Here is an 18810-nt window from a genome sequence, read left to right as displayed (position 1 = left end):
GTGAACGACTCCACAGATTTGCCCTTCACTGATTGGTTTAAGGTTTGATTGATGGTAAAACCAACCAAAGGTGACCAATGGCGAGTAAAAACAAAGTGACCTGATAGCGCGAGACCGCATTTACCATTTATGGTCCGACGTCTTTTTTGTCATCTTTCATTGTCTCAATGTCCGTGCTAAACATACAGAATTACTAAGTTTTTATTAAATAAAGCGTATTATTTACCCAGTTAACGTAGGCAGAAAGTAAGTTTGTTTGCACATTTTTAGAAAACGGAGGCAATATGAACAGCGAATAGAGTTAAGTCACCATGAATTGAAAATAGACAGTTATTGTTCTTTTATGAAATGTTGCGTTTATATCCATTTGCCCTCCTAATCTTTAAACACGATTATTTAATAACTTATTTAATAAATCCATTACATACATTACTGTTGCTAAAAGCTTAAGTCCCTGACGTGACAGAATGTTGTTGTACAACAAAAAAATTGTATCATATCATGTTTTACATAATAGCTGTTAGTATATTATGATTTTTTTATATGCAATATTCGTATTATCAGACATGAGAGGAAAAGATTAATCCTATGTTCTCACGAGTAAGCGTGCATGTGGCAAGTTTAATATAATTGTTGATAAATACCGGTGTGTGATTGGTGAATTTTACGATATACATCAGGCCCCAGGAGCCTAAAAAAAAATCCATAAAATATTTTTAATGGATGTGCTATTTTTGAGCACAAAGAAACCATGTTTTTAATGACCGTAATGATTTCTGGGTTTGGTGCTTGTTATAAAACATTGCACAAAGAAATGGGTTACTACTTAACCTCAACCAGTTCATAATGATAACTCTGTCTTTGCACTGTATGAGGACCAGAGTGGTTACTGGTTAGCTTTCACTGTATGGACAGAGGGCCCTGGTGTTCATCCTCGTTTAACAGTCTCAATAATTTGTATTATAAAATATACATCTGCAGTTGTGATTAAATGTAAAGTGATGTGATCCACTGAATTTTACTATGAAGATAGTCCACAAAATAAATACTTTGTACACGTGGGGTAAGAATACATTTGTTGTATGTTCAAAACACATTATGTGAAAACTTAGGACCTCATGCAATTTAGTGTACATGTGTCTGTTTTTTTTTCTGATTTTAGCTGCACAATCTCTCTTATATCAGTGCAGGCGATCCCTGCAATCTGTATCAGCTACTGTTTTGTGTCTGGAAGGCAATACGCATATGGAAATTGTTTGCAAATGCAGTCATAAAAAAAGTATACTAGGTTCCAACCCCATACTAGGATTTGATTTATTGTAGGAGTCTAGTCCTTTGTGACCAATTTTGTATATTTAAGATTGTCATGTGAATTAGAAATAACCCATGAATGATAGTACTAATATTTATAGTCATTAATAATAGATCATGAAAATATTGGAGTTCCTTTACTAAAATAACCAAAAGTCAAGATTAGAAGTTCTTGTTTTTTAAGGAAACTTTTAAAATCACATAACTTTAAATACAAGAAAACGAAGTAGCGATGGTTCAGCAAAAGCGACAGTCTGATGTTTTCACCGGCAGGTCCAGATGTGACATTTTGATGAAACACTACGGAGTGTAGTTCAAAGAAAGAAAGAAAGAAACATGCATAGATAAGTTGTTCACAATAGGAGGAATTAATTTCATGCTGATTTTAAACACCCAATAGCTGCAAACATAACAAAAGCTCTTTAAATCTTTGTAATTGAAATTCCATTGTCCTGTTCAATGGCGGCAATGCAATTGCGATGACAAACCAATAAGATGCAGAGACAAGGATTCCAGTGTCTGTCTCTTTAATGTCTATTTTACCCAAACCCACATCTCTCTTTTTTTTTTTTTCTTTCTTAAAAACTTCAAGTATTTGTTGGGAACACAAATCCAAAAACATGTTTTCTTTTAAAATGCAAAGACAAAAAAGAAAAAGAAAAAAAGAATTAAAATAAAAACAAAAACAGATAACAAGAAAGTAATAACCATCTTAAAACAACTGTTCAATCATTTTTTCAGAATAATAGTCATTGACACGAATATCAAGTTTTGAGATTCATCTTAAAAATGTCTAACATCTATTATCTTACGACTGAAAGAAATTCACCATTTACGTAAAATGTCTACTTTCAGCTTGGCAGTCAGTAAGACTAAACCAAGCCACCGATCTTCATTCCTTCACTATTTAGCAAGCTTCTCTACCAAGACAATAGCAAAAGTGGTCATAAAAACATCATCTACTTAAACTAAACATTTCATCCAAAAGCTAAAAAAAAAAAAAAATTGGTCACAATACATGGGGGTGGGGGGAGGATGCATTGTCCTATAATAAAATTAAATAACACATAAAAAAAGAAAAAGTTTCTAAAATAAAACCCTTAATTCACTGCAATTGCCAATCCAAGTGAAGTCCATACACACAAGCATTGAGAGACTTTACTGATGAGCAACATCTGCCTTGATGCATCCAAACGTGCCGTGCTTTTGTTGCCATCTGGTGGTAGGATGCAAACCTTTACAGTACTGGGCATTTTTGAGTATTCAGCTCTCTGCAATAATCCCAGAGAGCACCAGCTACTGCCTGGATCTACTGTCCACTACAGTGTCTACAGTCTAGTTCATATTGTATAATATGAAACCTGAGCTCTAGACGTGTTACTTTTACAAATGAGTCAGGGAGGTTTTAGAGGTATTACACGAACAGCAGCATTTCCCCCACAACTATCTAAAATTAACCATAAGCCACTGTCCCAACAATCTGCTCTGAAGCAAAAGGAAAAGCAGACGGATTCAGGGATCGACTGCGGCCCAGTAGAGAAGCTCCACACACACGCACACACACACACTTGACGTCATTCGACTACATTACAGTACATTTTTTGATAAACGATTGGGTTCAGTCTATATACAACAGCCCTGTAAACTGAGGGCCAGTTGAGGTAATGACATATTGAAAAAAGCACAACACTGCACATTCCCTAAATTCTCCGAAACGCACAGTTTTTCAAAAACAGACCAGACGGCTCGCTCATGCCATTATGAAACCCAAGAAACTGGTCCGCCAACCACAGTTGGACAAGACAACAATAAATTAAAAAGAGAAAATAAATAATATTCAATCTATCTTCTCTGCCTACAGAGCCTCGCCCAATCAGAGAGCAGGATACTGACATCAATCTTGTTTGGTCCTAGGAGGGGGGCGGGACATTTGGGAAGATGCTTCAGCTGGGAATGGAACAAAATATAAATCCCACAGATAAACGTACGTACGTCTGTTGGCACGAAACACTGTCACTTCTATACAGCGTTCTGATACAACTCTAAAGCATCTGCTGAAGGATCGTTTGAACAGGATGTTTCATAATGTTGAGAGGCTATAGAAGAAACTGCAGAATAACCCCCAGCCCCCCTAAAAAAAAAATGAGTAGAAAATTGAACAGAAAGCATTAAATTGAATGAGGAAGCATTAATAAAGAAAGATGACTTTGGATCTTTTGGTTATCAGAAGTTTAAGAATAAAACCTAAGAACCCGCAAAAAGAACACAGTGATAGAAGTCTAGACAGAGTTTGGAGATGCACTCGGAGTAAAGATGGCTGCACAGGCGATGCTATGGGCTCATGGGCACGGTCATCTCATCCCTTAGTGAAATCATGGTCAGCGCGGTCTTGTCATTTGCATTATTCCAGATATCTGTATTGCACAACTTTGACGTTGGCTCATTTAGTCAAAATTCAACAATCCATGAGATTTCCTTTTTTTTTTTTTTTTGTGGGAAATTCTAGTTCCCGTAATCCTCGAGTGGAGTCGATATAAAAGTGTTCTCAGCAGCATCAGAAGCATTATTCATCAGTGGTGTGGAACTGGAACGAGTGCTGAGAATCCATCAAAAACCATCTTCATCTCCAACGCATGCTTGCTCCTATGATCCACATTACCCAGAATCCCCCTCATCTCTCTTCTTTCCTTGACACTTTTGAAGAATGCCAGGCTGTGGACCTGATACAGAAATAAAGAAAAAGAATGGCTTAACAAGATGGCAAAAGAAATATTGTAATAAATAAGTAATCTGTGACAGGACAGGATATACACACATATTTTTTATATACATTATAATGCAGATTTATACATAAAGCGTGTCATTTTAAATTTTGAGCGCATTTACTGGAAAAAGAGTTGAGTGGTCAGAAAACGCTTGTTCTTATAGTCACCTAATGAAGGTTTTGAAGGCTGCACTCTGGGGATTGATGCACAAAGGCACTCGTTTGCCTTGCTGGTGCTCGGTTATAAAACGATGGATGAGCTCTGAGATAAAGAGAGAAAACAGGTCATCATGGGCCCTTCATGTCAAAGATGGTCAAGATTTAATCGTAACGAAGGGCCAGAGTGAGTCACCTTTGCCCTGCCAGACGGAGTGCATGCTCTGCTCATAGTTGTGACTGAAAGGTCGCTCTGCAGGCGGCTCAAAGTCTCGGGTGTACACCCTCCCGCTGGGCACAGAGTAACAGCACTTACACATGCAGGTGTGGTACCGCAGACGACCCTCGTCCAAGTACGGATGAGACAGAGCGTCACTGCCAGAGATGCGCTTGGCCTATAGACGGAGACACACAGAGAATATTACCTGAGGAATAATAATAACTTAAGTCATTTTCTCTCCATAATAATAATAATAATAATAACACAACTATAACTTCTATAAAATATCTTAAAAAAAAAAAAAAAAAAAAGATACACTACCATTCAAATATATAAGGTCAGTAAAGACACGTTTTCACGTTATCACAGTTTGCATAAAAATATTAAGCAGCAAAATGATTTAATTTAAAATTTAAATAAGACATTCAGAATATTTTTGCCATTGTATTTTCTCCTAGTATCGGGAGATTCAACCAATTATGGAAGAATGGGCTTTAAATATAAATGTTATGAAATACAGGCACTCAGAAGTGTGTATATGGCCTCAAATTAACTATTAGGTATATGCCATCAATACATAACCACAAAATATTTAACCAAAATGTAGAAAGTTATCATTGTGATCTAAAAATGTAATACTCACTGGATCAAAAACTAGCATGCGGCACAAAAGATGAACAGCTTCATGTGTTGCCCCGTCTGACAGCATGTACAGAACAGAAAGCGAGGGCTAAGAGAGGGGAAGCACAAATAAAAGTTCAAATATTTAGTTTGATTTGAGGACAGATTTATGCATTACGTCTTTATGGAGTGATGAATTATAGTAAAGGAGGGTACTGAACTGGTTTGTGGGGTCCTCTAAGAATATGCGCTCGCGCCCCTTCACACGCAGATGCCATGGCAGAAAGAGGAGGAGTCCCGAGGAGATCAGTGATCAGATCCAACTGAGAGAAAAAGAGTGAAAAACAGGTAATTCACTGTAAAACACTGTAATTCACTTTTTCTCAAAATCAAATTCATTAAATTTTCAGCAAGATTAAAGTTTATTTATAAATAAAAAAAGATCCTTTAAAGAAAAACGCCACAAGTTTTTCCATATTCCACTACGTTCTTCCACTATGAGTTTTCAGGAGTGATGATATTACTGCGCCGAGGCCGAAGTGCTGTGAAGTGCTCTTTTGCTTTAGTTTTTTAATGTTGACACAGCGCAATAATGCAATAAAAAGACAGTATAAATACAAAGTATAATAAAAGTCATTATAATCAATAATTATGTCCCTACTGGATACAACAAATGCCTCGTTTATAATGGGTTTTTATCGGTTTTGTCTCGTCTCTCCAGGACACAGCCTCACAGTATGGTAAGGGGTGTAACATTTCTTTCACACACTTGAGGAATTCAGCCAATCACAACACACTGGATAGCTGGCCAATCAGAGCACACATCGCTTTTCAGAACGATCAGCTTTGTAAAAAATAATTATGTATTTCAACAAGGCAGGGCACCTCAAATGGCATAAACACATTTCATTACATCAAATACACAAAATAACCATCATTACCTGTTGTATGGGGCTCTGAGCCTGGAAAAGAATACGTCTGCCTAGCAACTCTGCGAAGATGCAGCCTACAGACCAGACATCTATCGATGAAGTGTAATGCTGGCATCCCATCAGAACCTCCGGAGCACGGTAATACTGCGTCACCACCTCCTGGGTCATGTGACGAGAAGGATCTGGCTCCTCTACTCGTGCTAGGCCAAAGTCACAAATCTAAATGAGAAAGAAAAGTGACATTTCTCACCAGGGGCAGGCTGGGGCTAAAAAGTGGCCACCAAGAACCAATAAATAATTTTTACACCACTTACTAACATACAAATATAACACAATACGGAAATATTTATATTTTTAATCATTATCATTAACATTAATGAATGACCGTCATACTTTACATAATCATTTGTCATTCCTGGTGTATATGGCAATTTGTCAATAATATTTTTTACACATCTCTTAGAGGGACAGTTTAATATCTCTAAAGTTAAATGCCTACCATAATATCAGTCCAAATAACAATGCTCTGCTCTAGAAGACTCGGAATGTAGTGCAGAATGTGGACTGTTTTTAACTGTTTTTGTACCTTTTAATTCCTTGACAAAGAGTTTTTTTTATGATGATGAAAAATACAGTAAACTGTAATATGTGAAATATATAGAGTTTCAATTTAGAATAGCTGTTTTCTATGGAAATATAGAGTAAACGATTTATTTCTGTGATCAAAGCTGAATTTTCAGCATCATTACTCCAGCCTTCAGTGTCACATGATCCTTTACAAATCGTTCTGATATACTGATTTTTTTGATAAACATTTCTGATTATTATCACTGCTTCATATTTTTGTGGAAAATGAAATAAATCACCATTCAGTCTAGAGTAAGATTTATAACACATTGTACAGCGGGCCACCAGGAAAACTCCGGTGCTCCAGATGACCAGTCTGCCACGGATTCTCACTTTGCCATATTTGAAAGTTCTATTGCCCATTTTATTATTAGGTTGAGCACATTTGATGTATACATGTGTGGTATCATACCTTAAGCAGACAGTTGCTGTTGACCAGCAGGTTCCCTGGCTTGATGTCTCTGTGCAGAATGCCTGCAGAATGCAGGTATTTCAGCCCTGAGAGGAAGAGAGAAGGACATCTCATTAAAGACACTGACAGGAAAAGCAATAAAAAACAAAATCACACAACAAAACACCATTTTGTCCGATTAGGAAATTAATACTTCCTGCATTGCTAATACCAACACCTGTGTTGTTAGAGGCGCTTTCCACTAGTGCAAAATGAGCGCAAACAGTGCAAAACAAAATGACCGGTAATATTTCTACCAGATCTGGTTTTTTGTCATGAGAACGTACTGTTTTTCTAAACAAACTGAATAATCTATATCCATCTATACACACACACACATATACGCTCACCTAAAAGGATTATTATTAGGAACACCATACTAATACTGTGTTTGACCCCCTTTCGCCTTCAGAACTGCCTTAATTCTACGTGGCATTGATTCAACAAGGTGCTGAAAGCAGTCTTTAGAAATGTTGGCTCATAGTGATAGGATAGCATCCTGCAGTTGATGGAGATTTGTGGGATGCACATCCAGCGCACGAAGCTCCCGTTCCAACACATCCCAAAGATGCTCTATTGGGTTGAGATCTAGTGACTGTGGGGGCCATTTTAGTACAGTGAACTCATTGTCATGTTCAAGAAACCAATTTGAAATGATTCAAGCTTTGTGACATGGTGCATTGGAGGTAGCCATCAGAGGATGGGTACATGGTGGTCATAAAGGGATGGACATGGTCAGAAACAATGCTCATGTAGGCAGTGTCATTTAAACGATGCTCAATTGGCACTAAGGGCCTAAAGTGTGCCAAGAAAACATCCAACACACCATTACCCCACGCATGATGGATCCATGTTCTCATTCTGTTTACGCCAAATTCTGACTCTACCATCTGAATCTCTCAACAGAAATCAAGACTCATCAGACCAGGTAACATTTTTCCAGTCTTCAACTGTCCAATCCAAAATTGCTTAAATCACCTTTCTTTCCCATTCTGACAATCAATTTGGAGTTCAGGTTATTGTTTTGACCAGGACCACACCCCTAAATGCATTGAAGCAACTGCCATGTGATTGGTTGATTAGATAATTGCATTAATGAGACATTTAACCTAATAAATGTTCCTAATATATATATATATTAGGGCCGGGACTTTAACGCGTTAATTGAGATTAATTAATTACACAAAAAAGAACGCGTTAACTAAGATTAATTAATTACAGAAAAAAAAATTCCCGCATTTTTAATAACTTTTTTTTGCACCGCGGAACGTTTCTCACTGGATTTGTTTCGGCGGACCGATTATACTGAAGCACCAACTAGCGTTCGCTTCGCATATCACTACTGTCTATGATATCACTGCAGCACATCGAGCCTCAAGTATCACCTCAACGCAAAACATATATCAGCTAGCGTGGACTTTACACTTTATGTTGAACTATATATTATTTTGTTGGTGCAACAGTTTATGTTGAACTCTTTATTGTTTTGGCCAAGGTTATTGAGAGTTGGACGTAGTATGTTATGGCCTCTGAAGCAACAGAGAGATGTTTTCTAATAGTCAGGGTTTCCAATGCTCTGAATGTAATTGACAGTATTGTGTTTTACTTAAAAAACTCTTTACAGAAGGTTCCAGCACCTATAAGCTTCCTGAATTTCTGAAATGTACTATTTCTAAATTGTTTCTAAATATGCTATTGCTACACTTCATGGCAAAAATTGCACTGGTCTGCTAGACTTGGTTGAACAAAAATAAACAATATTTTGTTGCTTAAGCTTATGTATTCAGTCATTATTCAATGGTATACTATAAATCCATGTGAAAAAAAAAATTACTTCTCACTGTTCTCAGGTCAAATATTTATATGCGATTAAAATGCGATTAATTTCGATTAATTAATTACAAAGCCTCTAATTAATTAGATTATTTTTTTTAATCGAGTCCCGGCCCTAATATATATATATTTACACACACACACACGGTCGGGAGAGGTTAATCGGCTCTCGTTTCCCTTTGTACACTGCACGAAAAACGACGCACGAAAATGCTGAAAATCGTCCCAACCCGAAAGAGTCGCACAAGTCAGAATTCGGCTTAAAATCGGATGAAAAATCACACAGTGTAATGCCCAGCTTTAATGGATCACATCCACTATCCAGTGGGAAATACTTTGTTTAAAAACAGTATTCAATTGTATATTCAATTGTCATGCGCATTTCATCAGTAAAGCCGGTCCCATGAAAACTGGTAAATCACCATCACCTGCTTTCAGATTGAGCAGCTTTCAATACACAGAGCTGTAGTTCACTGACAATTAAACTTAAAACATTAATTTCTTTTCGAGTATGGCTCTGTGTGACGTTAGATGGAGCGGAATTTCCTTATATGTGTCCTAAGGGCACGTCTGCCGGAAGAGCGCGCGCTCCCATATAGCACAGCACTGAGAGGCTGAGCACAGATATTCACTGATCAGAGCAAGAGGGTCGCGAAATGTCACAAAAGAAGTGTGTTTTTGGTTGCCAGGGCAAGACAACCCTGCACAGATTACCAAAAAAAAAACAGCATTAAGGGACCAGTGGATGGAGTTTATTTTTACAGAGCATCAACGGAGTTGTGCAAGTGTTTTTGTTTGTTCCCTGCATTTCGAAGATGCTTGTTTTACAAACAAGGCCCAGTTTGACGACGGATTTGCGTATCGTTTATTTCTTAAGGATAATGCAGTCCCAACGAAAAAGAGTTACGATCGTGTGTTGGAACCGCAGGCGGTGAGTAAAACTGCTTCAAATATCTCTGTGTTGTTAACTTAGCTATCGGCACGTAAGCACATCAAGTAAACAACATGCAATGTTGTCATCAAACTGCACTTTCCACATGTACAGCTTAAAAAAAAAAAAAAAGACGACAAAGTGAAACTTAGTCATTTTCCAAAACCGCTAAGCAAATATATACAGTTTCAGTACATACCACATAGAGACGTCGTTGCTGATGCTGCTCTTGTTAAATTTCAGCCTCTGAATCTGATTCTGGATCATAAATATACGCTGAATCTGACTGTTAGCCATGGTTTGTTTGGGATGATGGTTTTTCCCTCACGGTAATGTCACAGCTTCCAAACGCTCTCAACGCAAAAGCCTACTCGCACTCGTGATTCTTTAGCTCCGCCCACACGTCACGCCTCCAGCCGGTCGTGTTTTTCCGGGAAAAATCGGCACAGACTATTTTTCTCTTATGAATATAATAAAACTAAAGACTGGAGTTATGAAGGATGCAGTACTACTCTATAGGTACTCAAGATTAACAGGATATTGATTGAAAACGAGCATTTCACCCCCCCTTTAAAAGCTGCTCAATCTGAAAGCAGGTGATAGTGAATTACTACTAATCACTGGACTGGCTTTACTGACGAGATGCGCATAACAATCGAATGTGATTATTTGCACAGCCCTAAAGGTTACCACCTTATCTCTAAAAGAAGTGGTGGGAGCCTTGGGCACATATTCAGGCCGGGATCTCAGGACAACGTGAGAGTCTGCCAGCACGAATTTCAGGAATGATTTGTCAATAAAGAGGGCTTGAAGATCCCCCACCCTCTTGATAGAAGTCGCAGTCAGGAAGGTCATCTTCATAGAGAAGGCACAAAGTCCAACTGTCTGAAGGGCTCCCGAGGGCGCCAGTTCAGTCGAATCATCAGCTTCTGATGGTTCTAGGCTGTCCTCTGATCTTGCGATCACCAGCTCCTTCTCTTAATGAGCCTTGATTGACAAATTGAGACAAGCTCTCAAACTCATCTGGAAGTTCAACCGGAGGACACAAAGTGTGAGAGGTTGGCGGGAATTCACCCAGTGGAACTACTCTTGCCTTCCCTGTGTCCTCATACTCTGAAATAGAAGGGCTAAATGGGAAACAGTCTTCTTTTAGAAAATGTAATCTTTTAGAAGGAAATTTGCTCTTAAAGATCGCCATTAAAGCACCCCAGGGTACTCTCACAACACTTAGCCCAGTGTGGGGAAGGGAACGGTCGCAATCTGTGCTGTAGATCCAACAACGAGGAGCTCGAAAGCACAATGATATGCCGCTACTAATGGAGAGATGCTGTATTCGGCTCCGAAAAACAGAATGAGTAAGCAAATGCCATGCTGGCCTATTTATATCAGGATGTCTGGGGTGTGGCCAGCTATGCAAATCTTGCTTAATAATTTCATTGGCTTTGTCTCAATGATTTCAGAGGAGTCTGGGCTCCCAAAAGTGATCCCTAATGTCGGAAATTTTACACAACGTAGAAGTAACTGATTGAAAGGGAACTTCCATTTCCATTTAAAATACAAGCTGCTATTATCACATAATCCTAAAAAAGGTATCAGTTATCACAAAAAGATAATAATATTATATATTATTATTAAAATAATTAATTAGAAATGTTTCAGTATATCAGTATTTTAGAATAATTTTATATAATTAAATTAATATAAAGGCTCACATGACACTGAAGAAATGAGTAATGACTACTGAAAATTCAGCTTTGCCACCACAGAAATTATAAAAATATATTAATACAGAAAATGCATTTTAAATTGCAGCATAGAAATGCCGCTTGGATGAGAATAATAGATTTCTTTCAAAAACATCTTACAAAACCAAAAGTTCTGAACGCTAGACTATAAAATAAAGTCTTATCTAAAATAATAATAAAAACAATAAGATGACCACAGTGGACAAGCACCAATAAGATGATATGACAAACCTGTGGAATCACACATCAATCTGATCTACAGGTGCAATTACTCTTGCTCTCCACTATTAGTGTGGCAACGTTTGTACTACATTTTATGTACACTGCATGATATTGTAATCCAAAAGTGACATGCCCACATTGTTTTGTGACATTGTGACATTGTTTAAATCTAGATTAAAAACACATCTCTTTCGCCAAGCATACGAATAATGTATCTTTTAAATTATGAGTGTAGTTGCATCTGATCAAATGTGCATTTTTATTCATTAGCTTGGGCTAAACTAATTTTACTTTGTTGGATCAGCAGCTATGCTAATGATGTCTATTTTGTTTCTATGTTTTGCCACAAGCTTCAGTCTGGATCCAGATCACCTGAGAAGAGATGATGCTGACCCTCAGAGGACCTCAGATGATGCTAACCTTGAATCAACAAACAGAACTAACAATTATTGCTAAATGTGCTAAACTGCATCATAAAATAACTATTAATTACTAATATTGATAGTTCATCGTCTAGCTGACTACGTCTTGTATTATTATTATTTTTTATTTTTTATAAAATCCTGTCAAACGTGCACAAACCACTAGCTATTACTAAATATTGTAGAAACATAATTTCCTGTAAAGTTGCTTTGTAACGATTTGTATTGTAAAAAGCGCTATACAAATAAACTTGAAAAAAATGCCCATGTAAACTCACCCCTTAGTATCTGGTAGAGGAACACCTTGATGTGATCGGTGGTGAGAGGCTGAGGGGAGACGATGACTTTATGCAGGTCACTCTGCATGAGCTCAGTGATCACGTATCTACACCACAGACCCAGTTAAGAAAACACCTGACCTGCAAAATGTCTACAGCCACAAAAACAACATCTGCTATGAGGAAAAATAAAACATGCTGGAAACTAGTAATGGGTGAAATAAACAAATGTGTATCTCATGATACATGAAAGGGGTGGTTGTTTATGATTTCATCGACTTTTTGAAAGTGTCCGATATAGAATAGCGTATGCTGTCTGCATTCAGCTCATAATCTCCAAAATGGCGTTACGGTTAAGTGGAGAAAAACAGAGGAATTGTTGAATAAATAAAGTCGTTATTTTTGTTTTCTTCGCATACACAAAGTATTGTCGTCGCTTCATAATGTTACGGTTGAACCACTGATGGCAGATGGGACTATTCTGACGATGTCTTTCATACTTTTCTGGACCTTGAAAGTGTAATATACTTGGCAGTCTATGGGACATTCACAATGTTTTTATCCAAAAAATCTTCAATTGTGTTCCGAAGACGAACAAAGCTTTTCATGAGTTAGGAACGACATGGGGGTAAGTGATTAATGACAACATTTTCATTTTGGGGTGGAGTATCTCTTTAAAGGATTTTAAATGCACAACATGTAGGCCTCTGAGAAGACCTTCAATTCACGGCAAACCGTCGATTTTCCAGCTTATTCCATGGTCATTTGCAAAGTCAGGTAGTTCAAAGTAAGTTTAATGATCGTTGTATATTAATGTGCTGCTGTAATTGATGCACACACACATCAGTCGCACATAAAAGCAGTGAGAGAGGGATGTCGGAGATTGCAGATTGCGCTGCGCACACTTAGAAACTGTCCTGCGATATTAGACTGTCACATTATATTCCTTAGCAATGAGGTAAAAATAGAAGTAACTTGTTTTGGTCCATTTACACTGAAATGCGACCCCAGAGTATTCGAACTAAAACAGGGTCTGCAGCATTTTCGAAAGTCTCACATTTTTGAGTGTCGAAAACTCCGGAATAGTGTAAACAACAGGTATAACTGTAGCTAAAGTTATGCGTTTTAAAATGAAAATGCACTAGTCTTAAGGGGGTCGCACACCGGAAGAGAAGCGCAGCACCACGTCACGTCACGTAAAATTCAAACACATTGTTTTCTATGAGTGTATGCACTCCGGCGGCTCTATTTGATCTGAAGGATACATCTCCTCAAAGCAGTCGATTTGTGGAGGTTGGAGAATGTCTTGGGCAGACAACACCTGCCAAAGCAAATTCCCATCATTACAACAAACATGCAATCAAGTTCCAAAACTCTGTAAACACACACACTTTTTATCTCAATCTATTAATTCTATTAATTGTATGCCCACCTACCCACCCACCCATGCGTGCATGCATGCTTTCTTCCATTTTCCATCTGCAAAACTTACATTGTCATGTTTAAAGAAACACAGCATCCGGAGTTCCCTGAACACACGTTTGCAGGAGACCAGGTTCTGGAAGACATTCGGCATTTTCTTCAGAGCCACCTTACGTCCATCCCGAGGGTCCGTCACAGACCTATCAATGCAAAAGGACAGACAGAGTTTGTCAAATTTAACACCACTGACCAAAATTTGGGTTGAGTATCATTTTAATTAAACTTTAAAACATATTAAAATGGAAAATAGTTTAATAAATGCTGCCTGGGTGAGCATGAGAGAATTCTTTCAACAAAATCTTCTAAAAACCTTACAGATCCCAAACTTTTAAACAGTAGCGTAACTACATGACAGATAGTCATCATGAGTCAGTATGCTGGGATGACAGGAGGACTTACCAGACCACTCCAAACGCACCATAACCGATAGGCCGATCAGGCTCCATCTCAGCAGGGCTTGGAACCTCACTTGCTGGGTTACTGTGAGGTTGCGGGATGGCCGCCCCTCCGCCGGTGCTGCCCCCGAGAGACGCCGGGTGCCTGGGTGTCCCAGCAGGTGCGTTGGGTCCAGCTGGATTTGGTGTTGCGCTGAGGCCCGTTGAGGTAGTGCCGGTCGTGGTGTTGACACAAAAATACTTGTGACTTAACTCTGATCCAGGGAACATGTTACCACACACTGTTGGCCGTGAGGATCCATGGAAAGCCATCCTACATCAAAACAAACACAGGTGTGGAATTATCATTAAAGTGATTTTCCACCCAAAAATTTCTAAAGATTTCTATAGTATCTGTTGTCAATACAATGGAAGTTAATGGGAACCGAAACTGTTCAGTCACCAACATACTTCAATTTTTTTTTTACATTTTTTGGGTGAACTATCCCTCTAAATTGATTAATTTGATTATCTGAAGCTCAAAAGTAGTTTAATAAAACCATAAATTTCGAGACATGTACCAAACTGACGGCAAATCCACACTAAATTTTTCTGGAACACGAAATTAATAAAACAGGCATTATCCGCTGAAAATCTTCACATCCATTTAAACTCATGAATCTCATTCAAATGCCAATCGACACTGATGCTTGTCATAACCAAACTTCAAGTCTGAATATGTGGGATGTAAAATGACATTCAAATTCTGCACCGCGGTTTCCAGTGAATGATGCCTTTTATTTCTGCTTGCTCCTCACACATAGTTTTCATATGACTTCAAAAGAAAAATATAAGGAAAATCAAACAAGTTGTTGAGCCCATCTTCAGTTCCTGCAGCAGCATTGCAACAGTGCAGCTCAGTGATAACCTTTACTCACGTGCTCGGTCGGTGGTCTGAGAGCATGGTTATCTGGGATATCAGTGTCAACAGCCACCAAAAACATGTGCTTGCAACATGTCTGGAAAGTTTCACATCACTCTTGTTCCTCATCTTTGTTCGCAAGCTGCTTTGTCCTCTAGTTTTTCCTCTTTTTCCTTTCCTTTATTGACATAAATTTTGGGTTTGGCAAAGTTTGCTGCTTAAACTGTTGTGGTTTTCATTCCCATTGTTTCTAATAATTTTGTAGGGTGATCAGATGCATGCTAAATAATTCCTAAAAGCTTAATTGGACGAAAAAATGTACTTTTCACAACAACAAAAAAAATAAATGATGTTTTTTGATCCTGAGACCAAATGAGCAGCTAACATTAACCAGAGAGGTTCGACTGCAGTGAAGACGTTTTCAGGACGTCCCAGAGTGTCCAGCAAGCACCAGGACCATCTCCTCCTGAGGAATCATGTCTCCAGTGGTGCAGAGCTTGCTCAGGAACGGCAGCAGGTTTGTGTGAGAACATCTGCACACACCGTGAGGACAAGACTTTTGGACAACAGCCTGATGTCAAGAAGGGGAGCAAATAAACCACTTCACTCCAAGAAAAATGTAAAAGACAGACTGAAATTCAGCAGGAAGTACAATGATTGTACTGCAGAAGACTGGTGCAAAGTTATTTTCTCTGAAGCTCCCTTCTGACTGTTTGGGGCATCTGGAAAATCGATTGTTGGGAGAAGAAAAGGTGAATGCTGCCATAAGTTTGTGACATGCCCACAGTGAAGTATCCTGAGATCATCCATGTGTGGGGTTGCTTTTCAACCAAAGGAGTGGGCTCTCTCATAATTCTGCCCAAAACACAGCCATGAATAAAGAGTGGTATCAAAACGTCCTGCAAGAATGACGACTTCTTCCAACGACCCATGCTGATGATCTGTGCACCATGTCACAAATAAAGAGTGATAAAGAAGTGGCTCGAAGATCATTGCATTGAAATTCCCTGGATCTCCATCCTATAGAGGACCTGTGGTCAGTTCTCAAAAGGCGAGTGGTCAAGCAGAAGAACACAAATTGTGATCAACTCTGAGAAGTAATAGAAAAGGCAAGAATGGATCGCCATCAGTCAGGATTTGGCCTACTAACTAATATCCAGCATGCCCGAGCGAACTGCAGAGGTTATGAAGAACAAGGGTCAACACTGTAAATACTGACTTATACATTTTTTTTTCTAACAAGTGCCATATGCTTGAAACATATGCTTATTATTTGTGTTTTAGTATACCATAAAAAAACATGTGGAAAAGATCTAAAAATACTAAATCAGCAAATTTAACAAAACACAATATATATTCCTGCCAAAACTTTTGGCCATGACTGTGTGTGTGTGTATATATATATCCAAGCTAGCAAGCTACCCAGCAAAGACACATTTCGTTACTAGGCTAGTATGTAAGCTTCTGTAACCCCTTCCACATACCACAGAGGTCTGCCTACATGTATCTCAATCTTCTACATTTCAGTTTCTTAGAATTTCAAGCCAGTTAATTCTTGTATAATGTAACTAACGCGACCCCACCAGCTGTTAACTCCGATTAGCTAGCTAATTAATCTGCTCCGTGACCTATATATGATGTTTTATATATACAAATGAACCAATTCAGTGCGAAAACAATAACAAAGTGAATATAATCCAACCTAATGCACATAGCAAATAAAACGTGAGCTGTAACGCTGACAAAGGCCGATGATGTAGGTCTGTTGTCTGCAGATGTTTGTAAAGTTAGCTTTAGCACAGGGGCTAACCTCTCGGAGCTGACGGAGCGGCGGCGGAGCTCAGATCTTCATGACGGACCACAGCGCTCTCCCCGCATCTCTACTCGCTGTGAATCCTTCTGCAGCAGCTGATTCCGAACCTGAACTGTCTCGCCGTGTTCCTCTCTCTCTGGTCTGGAAATCAGCTGTTGGAAATAGCGGTAGTGAGCGAGAAGGAGGAGTTGAAAGAGGGGGATGGAGTGGAAGAAAGGAGGGATGAGTGTGTGGGGGAGGGGGGGACCACTGGTGTAAACAATGCGAGGGACACAGTTTCACCACTCACTGCCATCTGCTAATAACACACTAACTGGGCTTTACTGGAACAGGGTTTATTTATTTATTTATTCATTCATTGGTTAAAAGGGGGTGGGGGTGCTATAAGGTCTCTTTATAATTTTCTAAAAAAAAAAAAGTCATGATCTATCTATCTATCTATCTATCTATCTATCTATCTATCTATCTATCTATCTATCTATCTATCTATCTATCTATCTATCTATATACAGGTGCTGGTCATAGCATTAAAATATCATCAAAAAGTTGATTTATTTCACTAATTCCATTCAAAAAGTGAAACTTGTATATTATATTCATTACACACAGACTGATACATTTCAAATATTTCTTTCTTTTAATTTTGATGATTATAACTGACAACTAAGGAAAATCCCAGATTCAGTACCTCAGAAAATTAGGATATTGTGAAAAGGTTCAATTTTTAAGACACCTGGTGCCACACTATATTCAGCTAATTAACTCAAAACACCTGCAAAGGCCTTTAAATGGTCTCTCAGTCTAGTTCTGTAGGCTAAACAATCATAAGGAAGACTTGACAGTTGTCCAAAATACAACCATTGACACCTTGCACAAGGAGGGCAAGACGCAAAAAGTCATTGCAAAAGAGACTGGCTGTTCACTGAGCTCTGTGTCCAAGCACATTAATAGAGAGGCGAAGGGAAGGAAAACATGTGGTAGAAAGAAGTTTACAAGCAATAGGGATAACCGAACCCTGGAGAGGATTGTGAAACAAAACCCATTCAAAAATGTGGGGGAGATTCACAAAGAGTGGACTGCAGCTGGAGTCAGTGCTTCAAGAACCACTACGCACAGACGTATGCAAGACATGGGTTTCAGCTGTCGCATTCCTTGTGTCAAGCCACTCTTGAACAACAGACAGCGCTAGCAGCGTCTCGCTTCAAAAAGGACTGGACTGCTGCTGAGTGGTCCAAAGTTATGTTCTCTGATGAAAGTAAATTTTGCATTTCCTTTGGAAATCAGGGTCCCAGAGTCTGGAGGAAGAGAGGAGAGGAACACAATCGACGTTGCTTGAAGTCCAGTGTAAAGTTTCCACAGTCAGTGATGGTTTGTAGTGCCATGTCTGTTTTCTGAGGTCAAAGGTCAACACAGCCGTATACCAGGAAGTTTTAGAGCACGTCATGCTTCCTGCTGCTGACCAACTTTATGGAGATGCAGATTTTATTTTCCAACAGGACTTGACCCCTGCACACAGTGCCAAAGCTTCCAGTACCTGGTTTAAGGACCATGGTATTCCTGTTCTTAATTTGCCAGCAAAATCGCCTGACCTTAACCCCATAAAAAATCTATGGGGGATTGTGAAGAGGAAGATGTGATATGCCAGACCCAAGAATGCAGAAGAGATGAAGACCACTATCAGAGCAGCCTGGGCTCTCATAACACCT

General features: G+C 38.8%; 1 protein-coding gene across 1 annotated transcript; it reads right to left on the bottom strand.

Annotated features, from left to right (window-relative positions):
* Window positions 1–1821: 1821 nt before the first annotated feature.
* nlk1 (nemo-like kinase, type 1) lies at window positions 1822–17341 on the bottom strand. Its single transcript, XM_052543863.1, has 12 exons — window positions 17102–17341; window positions 14395–14703; window positions 14006–14135; window positions 13779–13834; window positions 12514–12620; window positions 7044–7129; window positions 6014–6223; window positions 5294–5395; window positions 5095–5181; window positions 4428–4626; window positions 4244–4337; window positions 1822–4031 (listed from the first exon to the last, which is right to left on the bottom strand). The coding sequence occupies exons 2-12, from the start codon at window positions 14700–14702 to the stop codon at window positions 3983–3985; spliced, it is 1428 nt and encodes a 475-aa protein (XP_052399823.1). The 5' UTR covers window position 14703; window positions 17102–17341; the 3' UTR covers window positions 1822–3982.
* Window positions 17342–18810: the final 1469 nt, after the last annotated feature.

Source organism: Carassius gibelio, chromosome A3 (genome assembly GCF_023724105.1).
Source record: "Carassius gibelio isolate Cgi1373 ecotype wild population from Czech Republic chromosome A3, carGib1.2-hapl.c, whole genome shotgun sequence".
Lineage (NCBI taxonomy): Eukaryota > Metazoa > Chordata > Actinopteri > Cypriniformes > Cyprinidae > Carassius > Carassius gibelio.
This window is presented reverse-complemented; position numbering and strand designations above follow the sequence as displayed.